Raw genomic sequence first — 27,121 nt, 5'->3', positions numbered from 1 at the left:
GATGGACAGACGACCGGAATGAAGAAATGGGACAGCGAGAATTAAACACGGCAGTATTTCACATCGTGTTGCATCACAATTATAACAAAAAGACCGTCCATCCCACTGCATCCTGTCTCTATGGAAGAAAACATTCATTTATAACCAAACAGTTTCTTTCAACTTCCTGTATGACACCATTTGTATTCTACACATATTCCCTTAAAAAGCAGCAGTGTTGTGTTTTGGGTCTTACAGGTTCAATCACAGCGGGTTCTCCCTTCTCGCCTTTCTCCCCACCACCAGCCACCTGTGAAGACAGGGAGGACACCAGTGTGAGCTCCTTCATACGGAGCTACAGTCACTGGATCAATGACCAATGGGATGGGCGGCATGAGGGACGAGATGAATGAAAGAGGCAATTCAACAAGCGAAGAAGAAGGTAATATTGATGCATGGATTTTGAGAATATGGTGTGATCAGCCATTCAACAGTGTGATCAGCCATTCAACAGTGTGATCAGCCATTCAACAGTGTGATCAGCCATTCAACAGTGTGATCAGCCATTCAACAGTGTGATCAGCCATTCAACAGTGTGATCAGCCATTCAACAGTGTGATCAGCCATTCAACAGTGTGATCAGCCATTCAACAGTGTGATCAGCCATTCAACAGTGTGATCAGCCATTCAACAGTGTGATCAGCCATTCAACAGTGTGATCAGCCATTCAGCAGTGTGATCAGCCATTCAACAGTGTGATCAGCCATTCAACAGTGTGATCAGCCATTCAACAGTGTGATCAGCCATTCAACAGTGTGATCAGCCATTCAGCAGTGTGATCAGCCATTCAACAGTGTGATCAGCCATTCAACAGTGTGATCAGCCATTCAACAGTGTGATCAGCCATTCAACAGTGTGATCAGCCAATCAACAGTGTGATCAGCCAATCAACAGTGTGATCAGCCATTCAACAGTGTGATCAGCCAATCAACAACTACGAGAATGAGAGAATAAAGAGCAGAGAGAAAGAAAGACAGAAATGGTCGTAATGTAACTCATATTGAACTGTGTGTTAAGATGACTGGGTGAATCAGAGTGAATAACTCATATTGAACTGTGTGTTGGGATGACTGGGTGAATCAGAGTGAATAACTCATATTGAACTGTGTGTTGGGATGACTGAGTGAATCAGAGGGAATAACTCATATTGAACTGTGTGTTGGGATGACTGAGTGAATCAGAGTGAATAACTCATATTGAACTGTGTGTTGGGATGACTGGGTGAATCAGAGGGAATAACTCATATTGAACTGTGTGTTAGGATGACTGGGTGAATCAGAGTGAATAACTCATATTGAACTGTGTGTTGGGATGACTGAGTGAATCAGAGTGAATAACTCATATTGAACTGTGTGTTGGGATGACTGAGTGAATCAGAGTGAATAACTCATATTGAACTGTGTGTTGGGATGACTGAGTGAATCAGAGTGAATAACTCATATTGAACTGTGTGTTACAATGACTGGATGCCACCAACAGGTTGGTTTAATATCTAACATTTGTTACAATTCAAGGCATATACTGTACAATCAGCATGAGACGATGTACAGGGAAGACTAGACAATCCTTACTAGCCGCTATACATAGTTTCACCAATATTGGTCAAGGTCTTGGGAGCTCTCTGGTGTTTCTTTGTATATCTACAAATCCACGAGTCCTTGAGTTCAATGGTAGACTTACTCCAGTTGAATTGAGTGTGATATGAGTTTAGCCCTCACTAGTCAGAGAGAGAGAGAGAGAGAGAGAGAGAGAGAGAGAGAGAGAGAGAGAGAGAGAGAGAGAGAGAGAGAGAGAGAGAGAGAGAGAGAGAGAGAGAAAGAGAGAGAGAGAGAGAGAGAGAGAGAGAGAGAGAGAGAGAGAGAGAGATGGGAACCCAGACAGACAGAGATGGGAACTCAGACAGACAGAGATGGGAACTCAGACAGACAGACAGAGATGGGAACTCAGACAGACAGACAGAGATGGGAACTCAGACAGACAGACAGAGATGGGAACTCAGACAGACAGACAGAGATGGGAACTCAGACAGACAGACAGAGATGGGAACTCAGACCGACAGACAGAGATGGGAACTCAGACAGACAGACAGAGATGGGAACTCAGACAGACAGACAGAGATGGGAACGAGGCGGTCGGTGTCTTCTCATGGAAACAATCAGAGAGAGCAGAAGACTCCTGCCATCGTGAGAGCTTAGGCCTGACAGTCTCAGACACTTACGGCCATGCAGTGTATGATGTTGTGTCTAGAAGACATTGAAACAGACAAAACTAAAATGGAAGACAGTAAAATGGTGAGGAAGTGACACAATTCACCGTCTTCAATGTTTATTTATTTTTGTGATGGGTTGTTTGGGCGGTGGATTCTACAATGTCACACATCCTGCTAAAAAAGCCGGTCTCTGTACTGGGTGTGTGCTGGTGAACGCAGTAGGATTCAAGCAGGGTGTGTGCTGGTGAACGCAGTAGGATTCAAGCAGGGTGTGTGCTGGTGAACGCAGTAGGATTCAAGCAGGGTGTGTGCTGGTGAACGCAGTAGGATTCAAGCAGGGTGTGTGCTGGTGAACGCAGTAGGATTCAAGCAGGTTGTGTGCTGGTGAACGCAGTAGGATTCAAGCAGGGTGTGTGCTGGTGAACGCAGTAGGATTCAAGCAGGGTGTGTGTAAGCTTAGAGAGTAGGTGAGGGTAAAAGATAAATAATATCTTCTGTGTGTGTGTGTGTGTGTGTGTGTGTGCGTGCGTGCGTGCGTGCGTGCGTGCGTGCGTGCGTGCGTGCGTGCGTGTGTGTGTGTTCGTGTGTATGTAAGATGGAGCTGGGTGGTGATTGTAGGTGGAGCTGGGTGGTGGTTATAGGATGGAGATGGATGGTGGTTACAGGGTGGAGATGGGTGGTGGTTACAGGGTGGAGATGGGTGGTGGTTATGGGTGGTGGTTACAGGATGGAGCTGGGTGGTGGTTACAGGCTGGAGATGGGTGGTGGTTACAGGATGGAGCTGGGTGGTGATTGTAGGTGGAGCTGGGTGGTGGTTACAGGATGGAGCAGGGTGGTGGTTATAAGACGAAGCTGGGTGGTGGTTATAAGGCGAAGCTGGGTGGTGGTTATAGGATGAGGCTGGGTGGTGGTTATAGGATGAAGCTGGGTGGTGGTTATAAGATGAAGCTGGGTGGTGGTTATAAGATGAAGCTGGGTGGTGGTTATAGAATGAAGCTGGCTGGTGATTGTAGAATGAAACTGGGTGGTGGTTATAGGATGAAACTGGGTGGTGGTTATAGGATGAAGCTGGGTGGTGGTTACAGGATGAAACTGGGTGGTGGTTATAGGATGAAACTAGGTGGTGGTTATAGGATGAAGCTGGGTGGTGGTTATAGGATGAAGCTGGCTGGTGGTTATAGGATGAAACAGGGTGGTGGTTATAGGATGAAGCAGGGTGGTGGTTATAGGATGAAGCAGGGTGGTGGTTACAGGATGAAACTGGGTGGTGGTTATAGGATGAAACTGGGTGGTGATTATAGGATGAAGCTGGGTGGTGATTATAGGATGAAGCTGGGTGGTGGTTATAGGATGAAGCAGGGTGGTGGTTATAGGATGAAGCTGGCTGGTGGTTATAGGATGAAGCTGGGTGGTGGTTACAGGATAAGGCTGGGTGGTGGTTATAGGATAAAGCTGGGTGGTGATTATAGGATGAAGCTGGGTGGTGGTTATAGGATGAAGCTGGGTGGTGGTTATAGGATGAAGCTGGTTGGTGGTTATAGGATGAAGCTGGCTGGTGGTTATAGGATGAAGCAGGGTGGTGGTTATAGGATGAAGCTGGCTGGTGGTTATAGGATGAAGCAGGGTGGTGGTTATAGGATGAAGCTTGGTGGTGATTGTAGGATGAAGCTGGGTGGTGGTTATAGGATGAAGCTGGGTGGTGGTTACAGGATGAAGCTGGGTGGTGGTTACAGGATGAAGCTGGGTGGTGGTTACAGGATGAAGCTGGGTGGTGGTTACAGGATGAAGCTGGGTGGTGGTTATAGGATGAAGCTGGGTGGTGGTTACAGGATGAAGCTGGGTGGTGGTTATAGGATGAAGCTGGGTGGTGGTTACAGGATGAAGCTGGGTGGTGGTTACAGGATGAAGCTGGGTGGTGGTAAAATAAGTAGAGACAGGGAGACGTAGAGTTGTAGTTGTGCTGGATCTGAGTGTGTGTTAGTGTGTACATACAGTACATATGTGTTAAGGCCTGACCTCCATTTATGTCCCCTGTCCAGACTGACATGCAGTGTCCTTCTCCTAATCACACCAAACCCTGACATGTCTAACCCAGCCCGACAGACACAGTGCAGGCAGACAGAAACACATTCACAGACTGAAATGTGAGGTGTATGTTTCAAACTAAGACAGGCTCCACAAACACAGCATGACAAAGACAGACAAACTGCCGATGCCAAGACAAACCCCCCAAGACAGACAAACTGCCCAAGACAGACAAACTCCCCATGCCAAGACAAGCCACAAACTAGAGCAACAATGTATCTGAGGTGAGAGCCTGTAAGACGTACACCCCTGGTTCATACACACACCCCTCGGTCAGTCTTAAGTTCGGAGGAGAGGGGTGCCATACTTACGGCAGTCTGGGTGAGTTCCTCCGTTTCCGCGGGAACCCCCAGCCCCACCTCTTCACCGACGGTAACAGTGGGGTTGGGTAGCTCATTGCCATTCTCATCATACACCCCGTACTCATACTGCTTATTGTCCAACTCGCCCCCTAGGTCATACTCCTTAAAGTCATACTCGTCCACTCCGGGGTCCACACTGTCCAGGCCAGCCTGGGGGGCGGCGGGGGGGTCCTGACCCAGTGGGGCAGCTCCAGTGACCACGTAGTCACCGGCAACCATCTCCTCCTCCACTGCCTTATGTTACCCAAACAGGGGAGCGTTGACGGGACGAGGCGGGTGGAGGGATGAGCAACGGAGGGAACAGGGTTGTTAGTCAAGCAGCTGGGGCACAGGTAGCTAGAGCAGGCTACTGTCTATGTAACGTTATACAGCTTTAGCCTTACCAGGTCCAAAATGAATCGGGCATTTGTGACACATGGTGAAGGCTATGGCAACGTGGTAACACCTTATTCAAGTTCCATTTACTTTAGTGGAAAATCTGTTTGTTGGTGAGATATTGATAGAACTTACACGAGTGTGTAATTATAGCTATTGTTTCTTGTAGTGTACGTCTTGTCTGTCGTTATGTTGAAGACTAGTCTCTTACAGTGAAGCAAACAGTAAACTATTGTCTGTGACTCTGTGTTTATCTAACTGGGTTATACTACATATAGTATCCTTGTCCAGTATTCATTTCAGGTCTATGACAACAACAACAAAAAGTGCAAATAAAGTGTTACTTTGATGACATAAAAAAAACAGCATTATACATTCTGATGATCATATTTACATCAAGACAGTTTGACCAGACTTTAGGGTTATTTCAGTCTTTTTTTGCACAAACATAATACAGTACCGCCAGAATATAAATATATGAACAAAAAGACTGAAATAGATTAACTAAGTCTGGAAGAAAACGAGAAGCATCTTTCATGAAATGGTAAATCTACAATATAGAAATGTGCAAAAATACAAAAGTACATACGTATGTGTACAAGGAATTTGATGTTCAGTTTCCTAGTTGGTTTGGATAGATACCAAATACTGATTATGGTGTGACTGTAGTATTTATGACATACTCTGGCTTTTTGCACAGTTCTACAACGACCAATCACACAGCACTGTCATTCCTCTGCCATTTTAGAAGAGAGATCGTCGTGGATTTAGAATGTGGATGCCATCAAAATGGATGTCACGACACAGGTATCTGAGCACATAGCCTGTAGGGTAGAACGGGGTAACATAACCCAGAGGGGTCCAATTTACCCCCCCGCTCTTCCCTATGGTCAAATGAGATAATATATGCTACCGAGGGCCAAATAACCCAGTGAAATCACATCCATTTGGAACACGTTGCTACTGCAGTAACACAGTGCAACAAGTATCATCATCAGCTGTGAAGATGTCTCTGATTGGTTGATCATAGTTCTATTGGAGCGATTGGGAGAAGAACTACTAATCAAAAGGTCTGCAGCCATCTATGGCCCGAAAGGGGCTGATTTACTGTGACACCATATCTCACTGGAGACAGAACCACAAACCCAACGTTTAACTCAGCAGAAACCTGACGGGTAAGAGGAGGGGCTTTGGTTCTCCACAGAGAGAACTTTGCCCGTTTATGATTGGACACTGAATACTGTCAATCATGGATAAGGCTGCAAATCAAATAGTTTCACCTACGTACTGTACCATTAAACTCATACAGAAAAATACACAACTATTAAAAGTAAAATGAGCATGTCCGTGAAGTGACTTTGAAGATTTGATTTGATATGAGTTTGGTTTAAGATGCCCTCTAAACACAGACTTTAATGCTGTTTATCCTGTGAAAGTTGTGAGTTGGGCCTCTACACTGGATGACACATCACTTCACTTAAACCCTGTGTGGTTCCTACTGCAAAAACGCCACTAGCAAAATCTTGGATCCACACAGACTAAAGACAAATACCTTTTCTAATCGAAAACAACCGTGAAATATATACCTAGCTTATTTTTCTTTTCAGCTGTGACCCAGTTAATTTCTGAAAAAGGTATTATTGCGTGTGAGTATACCAGAACAACTTAAATGGCCAAAATACCCTGTCTGTTATACCGTTATAATACCATTATAATACAATTACCATCGAATTGCTCAATCTATAAATACCCTGTCTGTTATACCATTATAACACCATTATAATACCATTACCATCGAATTGCTCAATCTATAAATACCCTGTCTGTTATACCATTATAATACCATTATAATACCATTACCATCTAATTGCTCATCTATAAATACCCTGTCTGTTATACCATTATAATACCATTATAATACAATTACCAATCTATAAATACCCTGTCTGTAATACCATTATAATACCATTACCATCTAATTGCTCAATCTATAAATACCCTATCTGTTATACCATTATAACACCATTATAATACCATTATAATACCATTATAACACCATTATAACACCATTATAACACCATTATAACATCATTATAATACCATTATAATACCATTATAGCACCATTATAACACCATTATAATACCAGTATACTACCATTCTACTACCATTATAACACCATTATAACACCATTATAATACCATTATAACACCATTATAACACCTTTATAATACCATTATAATACCATTATAACACCATTATAACACCATTATAATACCATTATAACACAATTATAACACCATTATAATACCATTATACTACCAGTATAACACCATTATAACACCATTATAATACCATTATAACACCATTATAATACCATTATAACACAATTATAACACCATAATAATACCATTATAACACCATTATACCACCATTATAACACCATTATAACACCATTATAATACCATTATAACACCACTATAATACCATTATAATACCATTATAACACCATTATAACACCATTATAATACCATTACCATCTAACATATAAAACCTTACCGAGGAGGACAGATAACCATTCTATTATTTTGTTCAATGTACTAAAATGATCCAACAATATATCAGTACCGTCTACGTTGACTGTAAAGCACATGCATATTTATTTGATACTTATGAAACTGCAGCCTTAGTCAAAATTGAATTAAACAACAGAAAGCTACACAGAGCAAGGGGAACAACTACTTCTAGGTCTCAGAGCGAGTGACGTCACCGATTGAAACACTATTAGCGCGCACCACCGCTAACTAGCTAGCCATTTCACATCGGCCACAATTAGCGTCCGCTAACTTTTTAGCTGCTGGCTTTTTAGAGGCCAGGAACATTAGGGGCTGCTGGCTTTTTAGAGGCCAGGAACATTAGGGGCTGCTGGCTTTTAAGAGGCCAGGAACATTAGAGGCTGCTGGCTTTTTAGAGGCCAGGAACATTAGAGGCTGCTGGCTTTTTAGAGGCCAGGAACATTAGGGGCTGCTGGCTTTCTAGAGGCCAGGAACATTAGGGGCTGCTGGCTTTTAAGAGGCCAGGAACATTAGAGGCTGCTGGCTTTCTAGAGGCCAGGAACATTAGGGACTGCTGGCTTTTTAGAGGCCAGGAACATTAGGAGCTGCTGGCTTTCTAGAGGCCAGGAACATTAGGGGCTGCTGGCTTTCTAGAGGCCAGGAACATTAGGGGCTGCTGGCTTTTAAGAGGCCAGGAACATTAGGGGCTGCTGGCTTTTTAGAGGCCAGGAACATTAGGGGCTGCTGGCTTTCTAGAGGCCAGGAACATTAGGGGCTGCTGGCTTTTTAGAGGCCAGGAACATTAGGGGCTGCTGGCTTTTTAGAGGCCAGGAACATTAGGGGCTGCTGGCTTTTTAGAGGCCAGGAACATTAGGGGCTGCTGGCTTTTTAGAGGCCAGGAACATTAGGGGCTGCTGGCTTTTTAGAGGCCAGGAACATTAGGGGCTGCTGGCTTTCTAGAGGCCAGGAACATTAGGGGCTGCTGGCTTTTTAGAGGCCAGGAACATTAGGGGCTGCTGGCTTTTTAGAGGCCAGGACCATTAGGGGCTGCTGGCTTTTTAGAGGCCAGGAACATTAGGGGCTGTTGGCTTTTTAGAGGCCAGGAACATTAGGGGCTGCTGGCTTTTTAGAGGCCAGGAACATTAGGGGCTGCTGGCTTTCTAGAGGCCAGGAACATTAGGGGCTGCTGGCTTTCTAGAGGCCAGGAACATTAGGGGCTTAGCCTTAGACTTAAGGGACTTTCGAGCCCTCTTCTTTTTCATGTAGATACTACGTTTCTTTCTCTGGAAAAAGGTTATAGTGATAGAAGAACAAGACAACACATAACAACACTGAGAAGGCCAAAAAGATCATCAAGGACAACAACCACCCGAGCCACTGCCTGTTCGCCACGCTATCGTCCAGAAGGCGAGGTCAGTACAGGTGCATCAAAGATGGGACCGAGAGACTGAAAAACAGCTTCTATCTCAAGGCCATCAGACTGTTAGAGAGCCATCACTAACATCACAACAAAACTCTAGCCACTTTAATAATAAAAAATTGGATGTAATAAATGTATCACTAGCCACTTTAAACAATGCCACTTTATATAATGTTTACATACCCTACATTACTCATCTCATATGTATATACTGTACTCTACACCATCTACTGCATCTTGCCTATGCCGTTCGGCCATCACTCAATCATATATTTTGTATGTACATATTCTTATTCATTCCTTTTACACTTGTGTGTACAAGGTAGTTGTTGTGAAATTGTTAGATTACTTGTTAGATATTGCTGCACTGTCGGAACTAGATGCACAAGCATTTAGCTACACTCGCATTAACATCTGCTAACAATGTGTATGTGACAAATAAACATTTATTTGATTTGATTTTATCAGAGGAATGGTGGGGTTTAAAGTAAACAGCAACACCAGAAATAGTTTTCAACCTGAGACACAAACCTGAACACAGGACAAACCATTCAAAGCTGGCATTCGCCACGCGTGAGAGCAGAGGGCGGGCCTTGTAGCTACAGTAAGGATACAAGTTTGATTGACACATCAAGACATACAGTAAACGGTAGACCACAAAAAAATTGGGAAAGGGAGGGACGGCACAAAGGGTACAGTAAGACACCACAGGACAAAACAAGCATCTTTCTTCAGTGTTTTGTTTACCTGTGGGTCACTACCGGCCTCATAGTCGTCTGTTGGAACAGTCTCTGTCTCTCCTTCTACTTCAGAGTAATCATAAAACTGACTGTAATCTAAGGCATCAGTAGTAGTGTACTGCAGGGGGAGAGGGAGAAATGTTAGCGTTAGCATGTTAGCGTTAGCATTAGCATTAACAGAGAACTCCTTTTCTCAGCAAAAAAAAAAAAAAGGTGATACAAACATAACATGTCCGTACAGTACATATTATGAATTAAAAACCTGTCTGAAAATTACACTCATTAGATTGCATTATCCAATAAAAAAAGATGAATAATATTGTACAATGTAATTAGAATGTCATATTGTATAAGTCATCAAAGTATTGTCTCCAACGATATGCTGTGTAGCTTGACTGCACTGCTAACGCTAGTTAATAAAACGGATGTGTAGCTGCACAGTACATGACAATACTTTCTTACTATTGGAATATCATTAATCAGTGATAGCTAGCTCTTAAAGGTAGACTCAGCGAAATGACGTTGCCACGAGCAGCAACGGAGATATTGAGAAGAGCGAGATGTAAGGTGCACGGGTTCTCTTCACACTGTCACAGCCTGATAGCCAGGGGACCAAAAACAGTTAAGAAGTTGAGCCTCGTGCTTCAACGCTCTTCGTTGTCGCGGAAATTGACCCACTACGCTGTTTACTTTCTGCATCTATGTGATATCGCTGAGTCTACCTTTAAACAACACATCTACAAAGCAAAGTAATGGGTTAAGCCTCAGTTGGCCGTTAATCTTTAAACGGACGGCTAACGCTCTAAACATGAAAATAAATACGAAGACCAACACTGATAGAGTCCATGTAGAGCTACAGTTTTATAAACAGGTGGGGGGTCTTTTAAAAACGAATACAAAGCTGAGCTGAAAATCAGGGAAAGCGTTGAGAAATACCAGCTGCATGAAGTAAAGCAGAGGGGTTGGTAGTTGAACTTGTTACTCATAGCAGTGGTTTGATTTATATCCTACAGGACTTACATCTGAAGCAGATTAGATGAATGACTGACTTATTGAATGAGTACCTTCCTGCTGGATTTGCTTCCCCTTTCTTTCCATGTTGTTTATATGTGGTTTATATGTGGTTTAGATATGGTTAATATGTGGTTTATATGTGGTTTATATGTGGTTTATATGTGGTTTATATGTGGTTTATATATGTGGTTACACTGAGGAGGTGTATGTGTGACTGGCTGACTCTCATTAACACCACCCCCAGTGAACTGAATAAATCACTTTCTTATGACTCAGAGGAAGTGGGCAGTGGAAAGAGGATTTACTATCAACGGTAGCAGTACAACTCTATCCAGATGTTTAAGTGACTATTCAATGATGATCTATGCAATGTAAAATGTATGAGTAAACTGTGTACCCGAATGTATATTTCACATTATCTGATCAAACTCATTGTTAACTTTGTATACCAAAACAGTCAGAGAGGTTTAACTTGACTGTTTGATATGGGTTAAAAGCATTTCATCCTTCAGAGATGAATCAATGTTAGAGCCAGTCCAGCTGCTGAGATGATAACGGGACTAAGGAGATGTTTTCCATGGGCCGAGAGAGAGAGAGAGAGAGAGAGAGAGAGAGAGAGAGAGAGAGAGAGAGAGAGAGAGAGAGAGAGAGAGAGAGAGAGAGAGAGAGAGAGAGAGAGAGAGAGAGAGAGAGAGAGAGAGAGAGAGAGAGAGAGAGAGAGAGAGAGAGAGAGAGAGAGAGAGAGAGAGAGAGAGAGAGACACTTGACCAGAGAGCCAGACAGACAGACAGACAGACAGACAGACAGACAGACAGACAGACAGACAGACAGACAGACAGACAGACAGACAGACATTTCACTTGGTTTGGCAATGTAAACAAAAGTTTCCCATGCCAATAAAGCCCCTTAAATTGAACTTTGAATTGAGAACGAGAGGATCCCATCCAGGCAACTCAGCAGATTTACATCCTGACACCGCTCTGGCAAGGCACCAAGAGCAAGACACTCTGGGTAAGGACTGGATCTTCCAGGAGAGTGGGGGCAGGATACATCCTCCAGGATACATGAATATCTATCTACAGTAGACTGTTAGAGGTCTCTCTCCTCCAGGATACATGAATATCTATCTACAGTAGACTGTTAGAGGTCTCTCTCCTCCAGGATACATGAATATCTATCTACAGTAGACTGTTAGAGGTCTCTCTCCTCCAGGATACATGAATATCTATCTACAGTAGACTGTTAGAGGACTCTCTCCTCCAGGATACATGAATATCTATCTACAGTAGACTGTTAGAGGTCTCTCTCCTCCAGGATACATGAATATCTATCTACAGTAGACTGTTAGAGGTCTCTCTCCTCCAGGATACATGAATATCTATCTACAGTAGACTGTTAGAGGTCTCTCTCCTCCAGGATACATGAATATCTATCTACAGTAGACTGTTAGAGGTCTCTCTCCTCCAGGATACATGAATATCTATCTACAGTAGACTGTTAGAGGTCTCTCTCCTCCAGGATACATGAATATCTATCTACAGTAGACTGTTAGAGGTCTCTCTCCTCCAGGATACATGAATATCTATCTACAGTAGACTGTTAGAGGACTCTCTCCTCCAGGATACATGAATATCTATCTACAGTAGACTGTTAGAGGTCTCTCTCCTCCAGGATACATGAATATCTATCTACAGTAGACTGTTAGAGGACTCTCTCCTCCAGGATACATGAATATTTTTATTTTATTTTACCAGGTAAGTTGACTGAGAACACGTTCTCATTTGCAGCAACGACCTGGGGAATAGTTACAGGGGAGAGGAGGGGGATGAATGAGCCAATTGTAAACTGGGGATGATTAGGTGACCATGATGGTATGATGGACAGCTTGGGAATTTATCCAGGACACCAGGGTTAACCCCTACTCTTACGAAGTACCATGGGATCTTTAATGACCTCAGAGAGTCAGGACACCCGTTTTAACGTCCAATCCAAAAGCCAGCACCCTATACAGGGCAGTGTCATGGGGTATTTGGATATTTTTTTTTTTAGACCAGAGGAAAGAGTGCCTTCTACTGGCCCTCCAACACCACTTCCAGCAGCATCTGGTCTCCCATCCAGGGACTGACCAGGACCAACCCTGCTTAGCTTCAGAAACAAGCCTGCAGTGGGATGCAGGGTGGTATGCTGTTAGCAATAAATAAAGATATATATATATATCTACAGCAGACTGTTAGAGGTGTCTGCCCTCTTGTGGTCTAACCTATTGTTCAGTTGTGGGTTTAAAGTGTTTTAATAATGGGTGTATTTTTGTTTTAATGGGTGTTGTTCTGTTTTAATGGGTGTTGTTCTGTTTTAATGGGTGTATAAATTAGTCATAATAACAGAAAACACTGCTGCTCTTATGATACGAATAATTTAGTGCATTTTGTTGCCACATCATACTAAACTCAGCAAAAAAAGAAATATCCCTTTTTCAGGACCCTGTCTTTCAAAGATAATTTGTAAGAATCCAAATAACTACACAGATCTTCATTGTAAAGGGTTTAAACACTGTTTCCCATGCTTGTTCAATGAACCATAAACAATTAATGAACATGCACCTGTGGAACGGTGGTTAAGAGACTAACAGCTTACAGACGGTAGACAATTAAGGTCACAGTTATGAAAACTTAGGACACTAAAGAGGCTTTTCTGCTGACTCTGAAAAACACCAAAAGAAAGATGCTCAGGGTCCCTGCTCATCTGCGTGAACGTGCCTTAGGCATGCTGCAAGGAGGCATGAGGACTGCAGATGTGGTCAGGGCAATAAATTGCAATGTCCGTACTGTGAGATGCCTAAGACATGGCTACAGGGAGACAGGACGGACAGCTGATTGTCCTCGCAGTGGCAGACCACGTGTAACAACACCTGCACAGGATCGGTACATCCGAACATAACACCTGCGGGACAGGTACAGGATGGCAACAACAAATACCAGAGTTACACCAGGATCGCACAATCTCTCCATCAGCGCTCAGGCTGTCCGCAAAAGGCTGAGAGAGGCTGGACTGAGGGCTTGTAGGCCTGTTGTAAGGCAGGTCCTCACCAGACATCACCGGCAACAACGTCGCCTATGGGCACAAATCCACCGTCGCTGGACCAGACAGGACTGGCAAAAAGTACTCTTCACTGACGAGTCGCGGTTTTGTCTCACCATGGGTGATGGTCGGATTCGCGTTTATCGTCGAAGGAATGAGCGTTACACCGAGGCCTGTACTCTGGAGCGGGATCGATTTGGAGGTGGAGGGTTTGTCATGGTCTGGGGCGGTGTGTCACAGCATCATCGGACTGAGCTTGTTGTCATTACAGGCAATCTCAATGCTGTGCGTTACAGGGAAGACATCCTCCTCCCTCATGTGGTACCCTTCCTGCAGGCTCATCCTGACATGACCCTCCAGCATGACAATGCCACCAGCCACAATGCTCGTTCTGTGCGTGATTTCCTGCAAGACAGGAATGTCAGTGTTCTGCCATGGCCAGCGAAGAGCCCGGATCTCAATCACAATGAGCACGTCTGGGACCTGTTGGTTCGGAGGGTGAGGGCTAGGGCCAATCCCCCCAGAAATATCCGGGAACTTGCAGGTGCCTTGGTGGAAGAGTGGGGTAACATCTCACAGCAAGAACTGGCAAACCTGGTGCAGTCCATGAGGAGGAGATGTACTGCAGTACTTAATGCAGCTGGTGGCCACACCAGAAACTGACTGTTACTTTTGATTTTGACCCCCCCTTTGTTCAAGGACACATTATTCCATTTCTGTTAGTCACATGTCTGTAGAACTTGTTCAGTTTATGTCTCAGTTGTTGAATCTTGTTATGTTCATACAAATATTTACACATGTTAAGTTTGCTGAAAATAAAGTTGACAGTGAGAGGACGTTTCTTGAGAGAGGACGTTTCTTTTTTTGCTGAGTTCATATCTTAGATGTATACATTTATCAGTATAATCTGTTAAAAACACAGATGTCATGTATGACTTTACAGAACAGTGCTCAGGCACTTGGTTGGCTGCGTGTTTTGTTATGATTCTGAAACATAACGCTGCGTACGGGTTGGCTTCTTTTCTATTGGTGGATCTGAAACGCATTAGCAGAACAAGAGACACAGCCTGGAATTTAAAGAATTTCCACTGTCATGTAATTCCGTTACGAAGCAACAAAAGAAAAGAGAAGAAAATTGAAGAGTAAATACCTAAAGAGTGTTCTGAAGAGATCATTAGATGTCGTACTGAGTTACTGGATGACCAACAGGAGCAACGAGACTCCATTGACCATACTTCTTCTTCTACAAATGTTAAAGGTAGTAAACACCATAGAAATATCTCTAATGATGTTCTAAGACACACCTCCCTCTAATGATGTTCTAAGATACACCTCTCTCTAATGATGTTCTAACACACACCTCCCTCTAATGATGTTCTAAGACACCACTCCCTCTAATGATGTTCTAAGACACACCTCTCTCTAATGATGTTCTAACACACACCTCCCTCTAATGATGTTCTAAGACACACCTCCCTCTAATGATGTTCTAAGACACACCTCCCTCTAATGATGTTCTAAGACACACCACCCTCTAATGATGTTCTAACACACACCTCCCTCTAATGATGTTCTAAGACACACCTCTCTCTAATGATGTTCTAACACACACCTCCCTCTAATGATGTTCTAAGACACACCTCCCTCTAATGATGTTCTAACACACATCTCCCTCTAATGATGTTCTAAGACACACCTCCCTTTAATGATGTTCTAAGACACACCTCCCTCTAATGATGTTCTAAGACACACCTCTCTCTAATGATGTTCTAAGAGAGATGACTGAGTTCATATGTCCTGTGTGTGGGATTTATGATTTGGTATATATTTTCCCATAACGACTAACCCTCAAGAGCTGGCACTGCCAGAATGTGTCTTGGTCCACTCACTTACACTGGGGGGCAGTGGGTCCCCCTAACCAGAGCCCTGTGGCCCTCTGGCCCTTGGAATACTGACCTGGTCTTCAGGCTGCTGGGCCTGTAAGGAGTGGCCGTGGGGAGTTTCACAGTCGGGGCTGTAGTGTTCACAGTAGTCATAAGCTGCATTAGGATCGGCCACAATCAGCAGCTGCTGGATGTCACCCTGCGGAAAGGAAAGAAGGAAACAAAGAAGGATTAGTTGTGGGAAAATCCCGTTTATCTCTAACCCTTCCTATAGGTAAGAGTTAGCAGATAGACACAGTATGATATTGTATGTACCGTAGTTCAAATCTAACATGAACAGTAAAAAGTGTTAAAAATGTTTATCTTTACTCACAAATTTGATGAATATTGATCTCTGTACTAAAGCAAAAAGCTAACTATCATCAGATCATATTCACAGGAAATGAGGTCATAGCAAGAAGAAGATAGCACATCAAGAAGACAGAACATCAAACCCATACATCAGATAACATGTAATCCCATCAGCCTCTAAAAGAGGTACAGTGTTTTAGTGCAGTCTCTCAGAGTTCTCAGGCTGTCCAGTGGTAGTAAGGGAAAGGGAATGTAATTCTAGCCTACTCATTAAACAGCTTGACCCATCACCACAGGACACTCATCCACAGGACATTTACCCACAGGACATTCATCCACAGGACATTCACCCACAGGACATTCACCCACAGGACATTCACCCACAGGGCATTCACCCACAGGACATTCATCCACAGGACATTCATCCACACGAAATTCATCCACAGGACATTCATCCACAGGACACTCATCCACAGGACATTCATCCACAGGACACTCATCTACAGGACATTCACCCACAGGACATTCATCCACAGGACATTCACCCACAGGACACACATCCACAGGACCCAGAGAAAAATCAAGTTTAGACACTGGCTGGGTGGGTACATGTTTATTCTTAGCATTGGGTTTACCAAGCCAGGCAGCGAAATCAAACAAACATGTACCATCAGGAAGACAAACAGAAGAAACACCTGGAATCCGTGTGTGCTGTCTGAGCAGCGGGAAGAGCAAAGGCAGACAGACAGACAACCATGAATGGATGTGCAGTATTGACAATCTAAAGAACAACAAGCCGGAGGACAATCATCATATCAAACTGTGATTCAAACATTTCTGCAGAGATTGCGAGGCACTGTACTGTTGTGACAGGAAATAAGAACAAAAAGGCAATGCAGATCTCATTAAACCTGCCCCTGAACACCAATTAAACCTGCTTCCTGAACACCAATTAAACCTGCTTCCTGAACACCAATTAAACCTGCTTCCTGAACACCAACTAAACCTGCTTCCTGAACACCAATTAAACCTGCTTCCTGAACACCAATTAAACCTGCCCCTGAACACCAATTAAACCTGCTTCCTGAACACCAATTAAACCTGCTTCCTGAACACCAATTAAACCTGCCCCTGAACACCAATTAAACCTGCTCCTGAACACCAATTAAACCTGCTTCCTGAACACCAATTAAACCTGCCCCTGAACACCAATTAAACCTGCCCCTGAACACCAATTAAACCTGCTTCCTGAACACCAATTAAACCTGCTTCCTGAACACCAACTAAACATGCTCCTGAACACCAATTAAACCTGCTTCCTGAACACCAACTAAACCTGCTTCCTGAACACCAATTAAACATGCCCCTGAACACCAATTAAACCTGCTTCCTGAACACCAATTAAACCTGCCCCTGAACACCAATTAAACCTGCTTCCTGAACACCAATTAAACCTGCTTCCTGAACACCAACTAAACATGCCCCTGAACACCAATTAAACCTGCTTCCTGAACACCAATTAAACCTGCTTCCTGAACACCAACTAAACATGCTCCTGAACACCAATTAAACCTGCTCCTAAATGGGGGAGGAAATCCAACTGGGTGGATAGTTAACTATAGCCACAAGGCCACCAGTATAACCAGGGTGGAGAGTTAACTATAACCACAAGGCCACCAGTATAACCAGGGTGGAGAGTTAACTATAGCCACAAAGCCACCAGTATAACCAGGGTGGAGAGTTAACTATAGCCACAAGGCCACCAGTATAACCAGGGTGGAGAGTTAACTATAACCACAAGGCCACCAGTATAACCAGGGTGGAGAGTTAACTATAGCCACAAGGCCACCAGTATAACCAGGGTGGATAGTTAACTATAGCCACAAGGCCACCAGTATAACCAGGGTGGAGAGTTAACTATAGCCACAAGGCCACCAGTATAACCAGGGTGGAGAGTTAACTATAGCCACAAGGCCACCAGTATAACCAGGGTGGAGAGTTAACTATAACCACAAGGCCACCAGTATAACCAGGGTGGAGAGTTAACTATAGCCACAAGGCCACCAGTATAACCAGGGTGGATAGTTAACTATAGCCACAAGGCCACCAGTATAACCAGGGTGGAGAGTTAACTATAACCACAAGGCCACCAGTATAACCAGGGTGGAGAGTTAACTATAGCCACAAGGCCACCAGTATAACCAGGGTGGAGAGTTAACTATAGCCACAAGGCCACCAGTATAACCAGGGTGGAGAGTTAACTATAACCACAAGGCCACCAGTATAACCAGGGTGGAGAGTTAACTATAGCCACAAGGCCACCAGTATAACCAGGGTGGAGAGTTAACTATAGCCACAAGGCCACCAGTATAACCAGGGTGGAGAGTTAACTATAACCACAAGGCCACCAGTATAACCAGGGTGGATAGTTAACTATAGCCATAAGGCCACCAGTATAACCAGGGTGGAGAGGTAACTATAACCACAGGCCCCAGGGTGGAGAGTTAACTATAGCCACAAGGCCATCAGTATAACCAGGGTGGAGAGTTAACTATAGGCACAAGGCCACCAGTACAAGAGTTAACTATAACCACAAGGCCACCAGTATAACCAGGGTGGAGAGTTAACTATAACCACAAGGCCACCAGTATAACCAGGGTGGAGAGTTAACTATAACCACAAGGCCACCAGTATAACCAGGGTGGAGAGTTAACTATAGCCACAAGGCCACCAGTATAACCAGGGTGGAGAGTTAACTATAACCACAAGGCCATCAGTATAACCAGGGTGGAGAGTTAACTATAACCACAATGCCATTAGTATAACCAGGGTGGAGAGTTAACTATAACCACAATGCCATTAGTATAACCAGGGTGGAGAGTTAACTATAACCACAATGCCATTAGTATAACCAGGGTGGAGAGTTAACTATAGCCACAGGCCCCAGGGTGGAGAGTTAACTATAACCACAATGCCACCAGTATAACCAGGGTGGAGAGTTAACTATAACCACAATGCCACCAGTATAACCAGGGTGGAGAGTTAACTATAGCCACAGGCCCCAGGGTGGAGAGTTAACTATAACCACAATGCCACCAGTATAACCAGGGTGGAGAGTTAACTATAACCACAATGCCACCAGTATAACCAGGGTGGAGAGTTAACTATAGCCACAAGGCCATCAGTATAACCAGGGTGGAGAGTTAACTATAACCACAAGGCCACCAGTATAACCAGGGTGGAGAGTTAACTATAACCACAAGGCCATCAGTATAACCAGGGTGGAGAGTTAACTATAACCACAATGCCACCAGTATAACCAGGGTGGAGAGTTAACTATAGCCACAGGCCCCAGGGTGGAGAGTTAACTATAGCCACAAGGCCATCAGTATAACCAGGGTGGAGAGTTAACTATAGCCACAAGGCCACCAGTATAACCAGGGTGGAGAGTTAACTATAGCCACAAGGCCACCAGTATAACCAGGGTGGAGAGTTAACTATAACCACAAGGCCACCAGTATAACCAGGGTGGAGAGTTAACTATAACCACAGGCCCCAGGGTGGAGAGTTAACTATAACCACAAAGCCACCAGTATAACCAGGGTGGAGAGTTAACTATAACCACAAGGCCACCAGTATAACCAGGGTGGAGAGTTAACTATAGCCACAAGGCCACCAGTATAACCAGGGTGGAGAGTTAACTATAACCACAAGGCCACCAGTATAACCAGGGTGGAGAGTTAACTATAGCCACAAGGCCACCAGTATAACCAGGGTGGAGAGTTAACTATAACCACAAGGCCACCAGTATAACCAGGGTGGAGAGTTAACTATAACCACAAGGCCATCAGTATAACCAGGGTGGAGAGTTAACTATAACCACAAGGCCACCAGTATAACCAGGGTGGAGAGTTAACTATAACCACAAGGTCATCAGTATAACCAGGGTGGAGAGTTAACTATAACCACAAGGCCACCAGTATAACCAGGGTGGAGAGTTAACTATAACCACAAGGCCACCAGTACAACCAGGGTGGAGAGTTAACTATAACCACAGGCCACCAGTATAACCAGGGTGGAGAGTTAACTATAACCACAAGGCCACCAGTATAACCAGGGTGGAGAGTTAACTATAACCACAGGCCACCAGTATAACCAGGGTGGAGAGTTAACTATAACCACAGGCCCCAGGGTGGAGAGTTAACTATAGCCACAAGGCCATCAGTATAACCAGGGTGGAGAGTTAACTATAGCCACAAGGCCACCAGTATAACCAGGGTGGAGAGTTAACTATAACCACAAGGCCATCAGTATAACCAGGGTGGAGAGTTAACTATAACCACAAGGCCACCAGTATAACCAGGGTGGAGCGTTAACTATAGCCACAGGCCTCAGGGTGGAGAGTTAACTATAACCACAAGGCCACCAGTACAACCAGGGTGGAGAGTTAACTATAACCACAAGGCCACCAGTATAACCAGGGTGGAGCGTTAACTATAGCCACAGGCCTCAGGGTGGAGAGTTAACTATAACCACAAGGCCACCAGTACAACCAGGGTGGAGAGTTAACTATAACCACAAGGCCATCAGTATAACCAGGGTGGAGAGTTAACTATAACCACAAGGCCATCAGTATAACCAGGGTGGAGAGTTAACTATAGCCACAAGGCCACCAGTATAACCAGGGTGGAGAGTTAACTATAACCACAAGGCCACCAGTATAACCAGGGTGGAGAATTAACTATAGCCACAAGGCCATCAGTATAACCAGGGTGGAGAGTTAACTATAACCACAAGGCCACCAGTATAACCAGGGTGGAGCGTTAACTATAGCCACAGGCCTCAGGGTGGAGAGTTAACTATAACCACAAGGCCACCAGTACAACCAGGGTGGAGAGTTAACTATAACCACAAGGCCACCAGTATAAGGCTGCTGCACGCCTTGGGAATACCACAGCAGATTTATAAACTGTGGGCTGCGTCTCAAGTGGCACCCTGTTCTCTATATAGTGCACTCATTTTGTCCAGGGCCCACAGGGCCCACAGGGCTCTGGTCAAAAGTAGTGGACTAAATAGGGAATAGGGTGCCATTTGGGATACAAACCATGTGGTTATAACTCTACCCTCCCTTTAAATGTCACGACAGGAAAGGTTGGGAACGTTTGGAAGGTTGGGAACGTTGGGAAGGTTGGGAACTTTGGGAAGGTTGGGAATGTTGGAAGGTTGGGAACGTTGGGAAGGTTGGGAAGGTTGGGAACGTTGGGAAGGTTGGGAACATTGGGAACATTGGGAACTTTGGGAAGGTTGGGAATGTTGGAAGGTTGGGACCGTTGGGAAACCATGGTAAAACACCAGATCTCTGAGTCCTTGACAGGTAGTGTATAAATATCCATACGCTAAGCCTTCAAACTCTCTCTCTGTCTCTCTGTGCAAACCCATCAACAGGTCATTGTAAGACTGCAGTTCCACAATAACATAACATCCCAAATAATTCTCACTGTAGACCAGGTTGCAATTTAATCAAAGTCCTTTCTTTATCTCGTACATAAATCCAAAACCTAAACAAAATATCTAAGGGACCACCTACTGCCTAAACCAATGTAAATACCACCCCAGAGCAAAAAACAATATTATTATAAGCCATGTTTAAGTTGATTACCTGTGATCACATGTCACCTAATTCACACAATCAGTAGACCATGAAAGCCAAGATTGGCCTGCCAACTGGGCATCAGCATTGAAGCTGTATGCCAAGGAGTCTGGAGGGGTGGAGGGAGGGGTGGAGGGATGGAGTGGTGGGGGGTTGGGAGGGTGGTGGAGAGATGGATGGGCGAGGGATGGGGGGGTGAGGGGGGTGAGGGGGGTGGAGGGATGGGGGGGAGTGGAGAGAACCCAGGAGAGATCAAGCTGAGATCAAACTGGGGTCTAAATTAAGTTGACACGCATTACCTCATTTGTCACCCATACACAAACAGAGTGGCTTGAACCCTGCCTAGAGTCAGCTTTAATTAGGACATGCCTGAGTGAAGGCTGTCTGTACACAAACATGGACCAGAGACAGTGACCCCAAGTCCTGGCCCAGACTGGGGACAGACAGACACAGGGCCCAGCCTGAGGACGGACAGACAGACAGACAGACAGACAGACAGACAGACAGACAGACAGACAGACAGACAGACAGACAGACAGACAGACAGACAGACAGACAGACAGACAGACAGACAGACAGACAGACAGACAGACAGACAGACAGAGGGCCCAGCCTGGGGACAGACAGACAGACAGACAGACACAGGGCCAAAGACAGTGACACCAAGTCCAGGCCCAGACTGGGGACAGACAGACAGACACAGGGCCAGAGACAGTGACACCAAGTCCAGGCCCAGACTGGGGACAGACAGACAGATACAGGGCCAGAGACAGAGACACCAAGTCCAGGCCCAGACAGGGGACAGACAGACAGATACAGGGCCACAGACAGAGACACCAAGTCCAGGCCCAGACAGGGGACAGACAGACAGATACAGGGCCACAGACACGGGATCAGGAATGAATGTCTGACTTCCATTTTCCACAGGTACAGTACCTGAGTGCATAGGATTTGCAGCGACATGAATTAAAAAGGAAGGTAATGCCAAACTGTGTTCCATTTAGCACCGTCTAAATACAATCGAAGTACTTAATGCCTATGTACAAGGAAACATGTTTGGTAAGTGAGTCTACAGCATGAACAAGGGAAGAGGTAAAAAGACAATGGCACATTAAGCAGGGAGCCATGTTGGCTGTCAGGAACAGAGGATAGAGGATGGTGGGGGGGGGGGGGGTAGAGTCTGTACCTCTAACAGGTAACGTCAACCTGGAATGAATAGACCGTCTCATGGCTGTGGCTCCTTGGGGGGTCTGGGTAAGGAGGGGAGGAGGGAAGAAGGAGGGGAGGAGGGGGTGAGGAAGGACTGAAGGGCCAATGAAAGGCCCTCAGTCATCCACTCAGTCCTGTATGGCAACTGGACTCTTCAGGCGCCATGGAGCAGGTATCATATAGGCTAACAGCAGGTCATTAGAGTTAAGGGCGAAATACAAGGAACATTCTAAGTTCAAAGTATGAGTTAGACACATGACTGGTGTGTGTTAAATGTGTAATTTGCATAATTGGTTATAAAAAAGGACATGCTTGAAATATTATTACCTTTTTTTCACCCTCCTTCTACACACATTGGTGATTTGGGAAGTCCCACACAGAATACTCAGCTATGCACATATCCCAGAATGTAACAGTGTGAAGCTAGGTGACTACTACACACAGAGAACAGACAGGAGTTCTGTTTCACTCTCACACACACAGAGAGCACACTGTTACCGTGGTCTTATGGGTCTCACAGTGATCCATTCTACTGGACACATTTCTGACTGGTAACCGTAACCTACCATTTGGCTAGTGAGTTCTGGGCCAGCTAATACATCTCATCAAAACTGACAGGGGGAAAAATCCCTTTATAAGAGACAGTGACCAGAAGATCCTCTTACTCCATGAAACGTCACCAACCTACGGAACTCTCCAGAGCGACGGAGACACTAAGATGCCACATCTCCAAACACCCTGACTTCTAACGCTCCGCTATAAACAACCTGACTTCTAACGCTCCGCTCCAAACACCCTGACCCACTGACGCTCCGCTCCAAACAACCTGACTTCTAACGCTCCGCTCCAAACACCCTGACCCACTGACGCTCCGCTCCAAACAACCTGACCCACTGACGCTCCGCTCCAAACACCCTGACCTCTAACGCCCCTCTCCAAACACCCTGACTAACGCTCCGCTCCAAACACCCTGACTAACGCTCCGCTCCAAACACCCTGACTAACGCTCCGCTCCAAACACCCTGACTAACGCTCCGCTATAAACAACCTGACTTCTAACGCTCCGCTATAAACAACCTGACTTCTAACGCCCCGCTCCAAACACCCTGACCCACTAACGCTCCGCTCCAAACACCCTGACTTCTAACGCTCCGCTATAAACAACCTGACTTCTAACGCTCCGCTATAAACAACCTGACTTCTAACGCTCCGCTCCAAACACCCTGACCCACTAACGTTCCGCTCCAAACACCCTGACCCACTGACGCTCCGCTCCAAACACCCTGACTTCTAACGCTCCGCTATAAACAACCTGACTTCTAACGCTCCGCTCCAAACACCCTGACCCACTAACGTTCCGCTCCAAACACCCTGACCCACTGACGCTCCGCTCCAAACACCCTGACTTCTAACGCTCCGCTATAAACAACCTGACTTCTAACGCTCCGCTCCAAACACCTTGACCCACTAACGCTCCGCTCCAAACACCCTGACCCACTAACGCTCCGCTCCAAACACCCTGACTTCTAACGCTCCGCTCCAAACACCCTGACCCACTAACGCCCCGCTCCAAACACCCTGACCCACTAACGCTCCGCTCCAAACACCCTGACTTCTAACGCTCCGCTATAAACAACCTGACTTCTAACGCTCCGCTCCAAACACCCTGACCCACTAACGCTCCGCTATAAACAACCTGACTTCTAACGCTCCGCTCCAAACACCCTGACCCACTAACGTTCCGCTCCAAACACCCTGACCCACTGACGCTCCGCTCCAAACACCCTGACCCACTAACGTTCCGCTCCAAACACCCTGACCCACTAACGCTCCGCTCCAAACACCCTGACTTCTAACGCTCCGCTATAAACAACCTGACTTCTAACGCTCCGCTATAAACAACCTGACTTCTAACGCTCCGCTATAAACAACCTGACTTCTAACGCTCCGCTATAAACAACCTGACTTCTAACGCTCCGCTATAAACACCCTGACTTCTAACGCTCCGCTCCAAACAACCTGACTTCTAACGCTCCGCTCCAAACACCCTGACCCACTAACGCTCCGCTCCAAACACCCTGACTTCTAACGCTCCGCTCCAAACACCCTGACCCACTAACGCCCCGCTCCAAACACCCTGACCCACTAACGCTCCGCTCCAAACACCCTGACTTCTAACGCTCCGCTCCAAACACCCTGACTCACTGACACTCCGCTCCAAACACCCCAACAAACTGACGCTCCGCTCCAAACACCCCGACACACTGACGCTCTGCTCCAAACACCCTGACACTGCCGCTCCAAACACCCTGACCCACTGACGCTCCAAACACCCTGACACACTGACCCACTGCCGCTCCAAACACCCTGACCCACTGACGCTCTGCTCCAAACACCCTGACCCACTGACGCTCCAAACACCCTGACCCACTGACGCTCCAAACACCCTGACACACTGACGCTCCGCTCCAAACACCCTGACCCACTGACCCACTGACGCTCCAAACACCCTGACCCACTGACCCACTGACGCTCCAAACACCCTGACCCACTGACGCTCCAAACACCCTGACACACTGACGCTCCAAACACCCTGACACTGACGCTCCAAACACCCTGACCCACTGACGCTCCAAACACCCTGACCCACTGACGCTCCAAACACCCCGACACACTGACGCTTCGCTCCAAACACCCCGACACACTGCCGCTCTGCTCCAAACACCCCGACACACTGACAATCTGCTCCAAACAACATGACCAATGACGCTCCGCTCCAAACAACCTGACCACTGACGATCCCTCCGCACCACACCCCGCAGGGTGATAACATGGCAGCAGCAGCAGTCAGCCCAGAGTCAGGGTTACAGTGCCTTGCGAAAGTATTCATCCCCCTTGGAGTTTTTCCTATTTTGTTGCATTACAACCTGTAATTTAAATGGATTTTTATTTGGATTTCATAGGATGGACATACACAAAATAGTCCAAATTGCTGAAGTGAAATTTAAAAAATTACTTGTTTAAAAAAAAATAATAAAGTGGTGCGTGCATATGTATTCACCCCCTTTGCTATGAAGCCCCTAAATAAGATCTGGTGCAACCAATTACCTTCAGAAGTCACATAACTTGTTAAATAATGTCCACCTGTGTGCAATCTAAGTGTCACATGATCTGTCACATGACCTCAGTACATATACACCTGTTCTGAAAGGCCCCACAGTCTGCAACACCAATAAGCAAGGGGCACCGTGAAGACAAAGGGGTTCTCCAAACAGGTCAGGGACAAAGTTGTAGAGAAGCACAGATCAGGGTTGGGTTATAAAAAAATATCAGAAACCTGCATTGCTTGCTGTTTGGGGTTTTAGGCTGGGTTTCTGTACAGCACTTTGATGTATCAGCTGATGTAAGAAGAGCTATATAAATACATTTGATTTGGTTTTGAACATCCCACGGAGCACCATAAATCCATTATTAAAAAACAGAAAGAATACGGCACTACAACGAATCTGCCAAGAGAGGGCCACCCACCAAAACTCATGGACCAGGCAAGGAGGGCATTAATCAGAGAGGCAACAAAGAGACCATAGATAACCCTGAAGGAGCTGCAAAGCTCCACAGCGGAGATTGGAGTATCTGTTCATAGGACACTTTAAGCCGTACACTACACCGAGGTGGGGTTTATGGAAGAGTGGCCAGAAAAAAGCCACTTCTTAAAGAACAAAATAAGCAAACACATTTGGTGTTTGCCAAAAGGCACGTGGGCGACTCCCCAAATATATGGAAGAAGGAAAATGCTATGTCTGGTGCAAACCCAACACCTCTCATCACCCCGAGAACACCACAGTGAAGCAGGGTGGTGGCAGTATCATGCTGTAGGGATGTTTTTCATTGGTACGGACTGGGAAACTGGTCAGAATTGATTGAAGGAATGATGGATGGCGCTAAACACTGGGAAATTCTTGAGGGAAACCTGTTTCAGTCTTCCAGAGATTTGAGCCTGGGACGGAGGTTCACCTTCCAGCAGGACAATGACCCTAAGCATACTGCTAAAGCACCACTCAAGAGTTTTAAGGGGAAAATATTTAAATGTCTTGGAATGGCCTAGTCATAGCTCAAACCTCAATCCAATTGAGAACCTGTGGTATGACTTAAA

At 45.5% G+C, this 27,121-nt stretch overlaps 1 protein-coding gene across 1 annotated transcript in view; it reads right to left on the bottom strand.

Moving 5' to 3' along the window:
- The window catches only part of LOC120050271 (collagen alpha-1(V) chain-like), a 165,752-nt gene that overhangs the window by 122,387 nt on the left and 16,244 nt on the right, over positions 1–27,121 (bottom strand). The window contains exons 5-9 of the mRNA XM_038996849.1: positions 15,832–15,957; positions 9,791–9,901; positions 8,799–8,906; positions 4,645–4,929; positions 236–289 (exon numbers count right to left, since the gene is read on the bottom strand). Coding sequence (XP_038852777.1) covers positions 236–289; positions 4,645–4,929; positions 8,799–8,906; positions 9,791–9,901; positions 15,832–15,957 — 684 coding nt within the window. The remainder of the gene's footprint in view (positions 1–235; positions 290–4,644; positions 4,930–8,798; positions 8,907–9,790; positions 9,902–15,831; positions 15,958–27,121) is intronic.

The sequence above is a fragment of the Salvelinus namaycush genome, chromosome 7 (genome assembly GCF_016432855.1).
Source record: "Salvelinus namaycush isolate Seneca chromosome 7, SaNama_1.0, whole genome shotgun sequence".
NCBI lineage: Eukaryota > Metazoa > Chordata > Actinopteri > Salmoniformes > Salmonidae > Salvelinus > Salvelinus namaycush.
The sequence above is the reverse complement of the archived record's forward strand: the minus strand, read 5'-3'. Positions and strand labels throughout refer to the sequence as shown.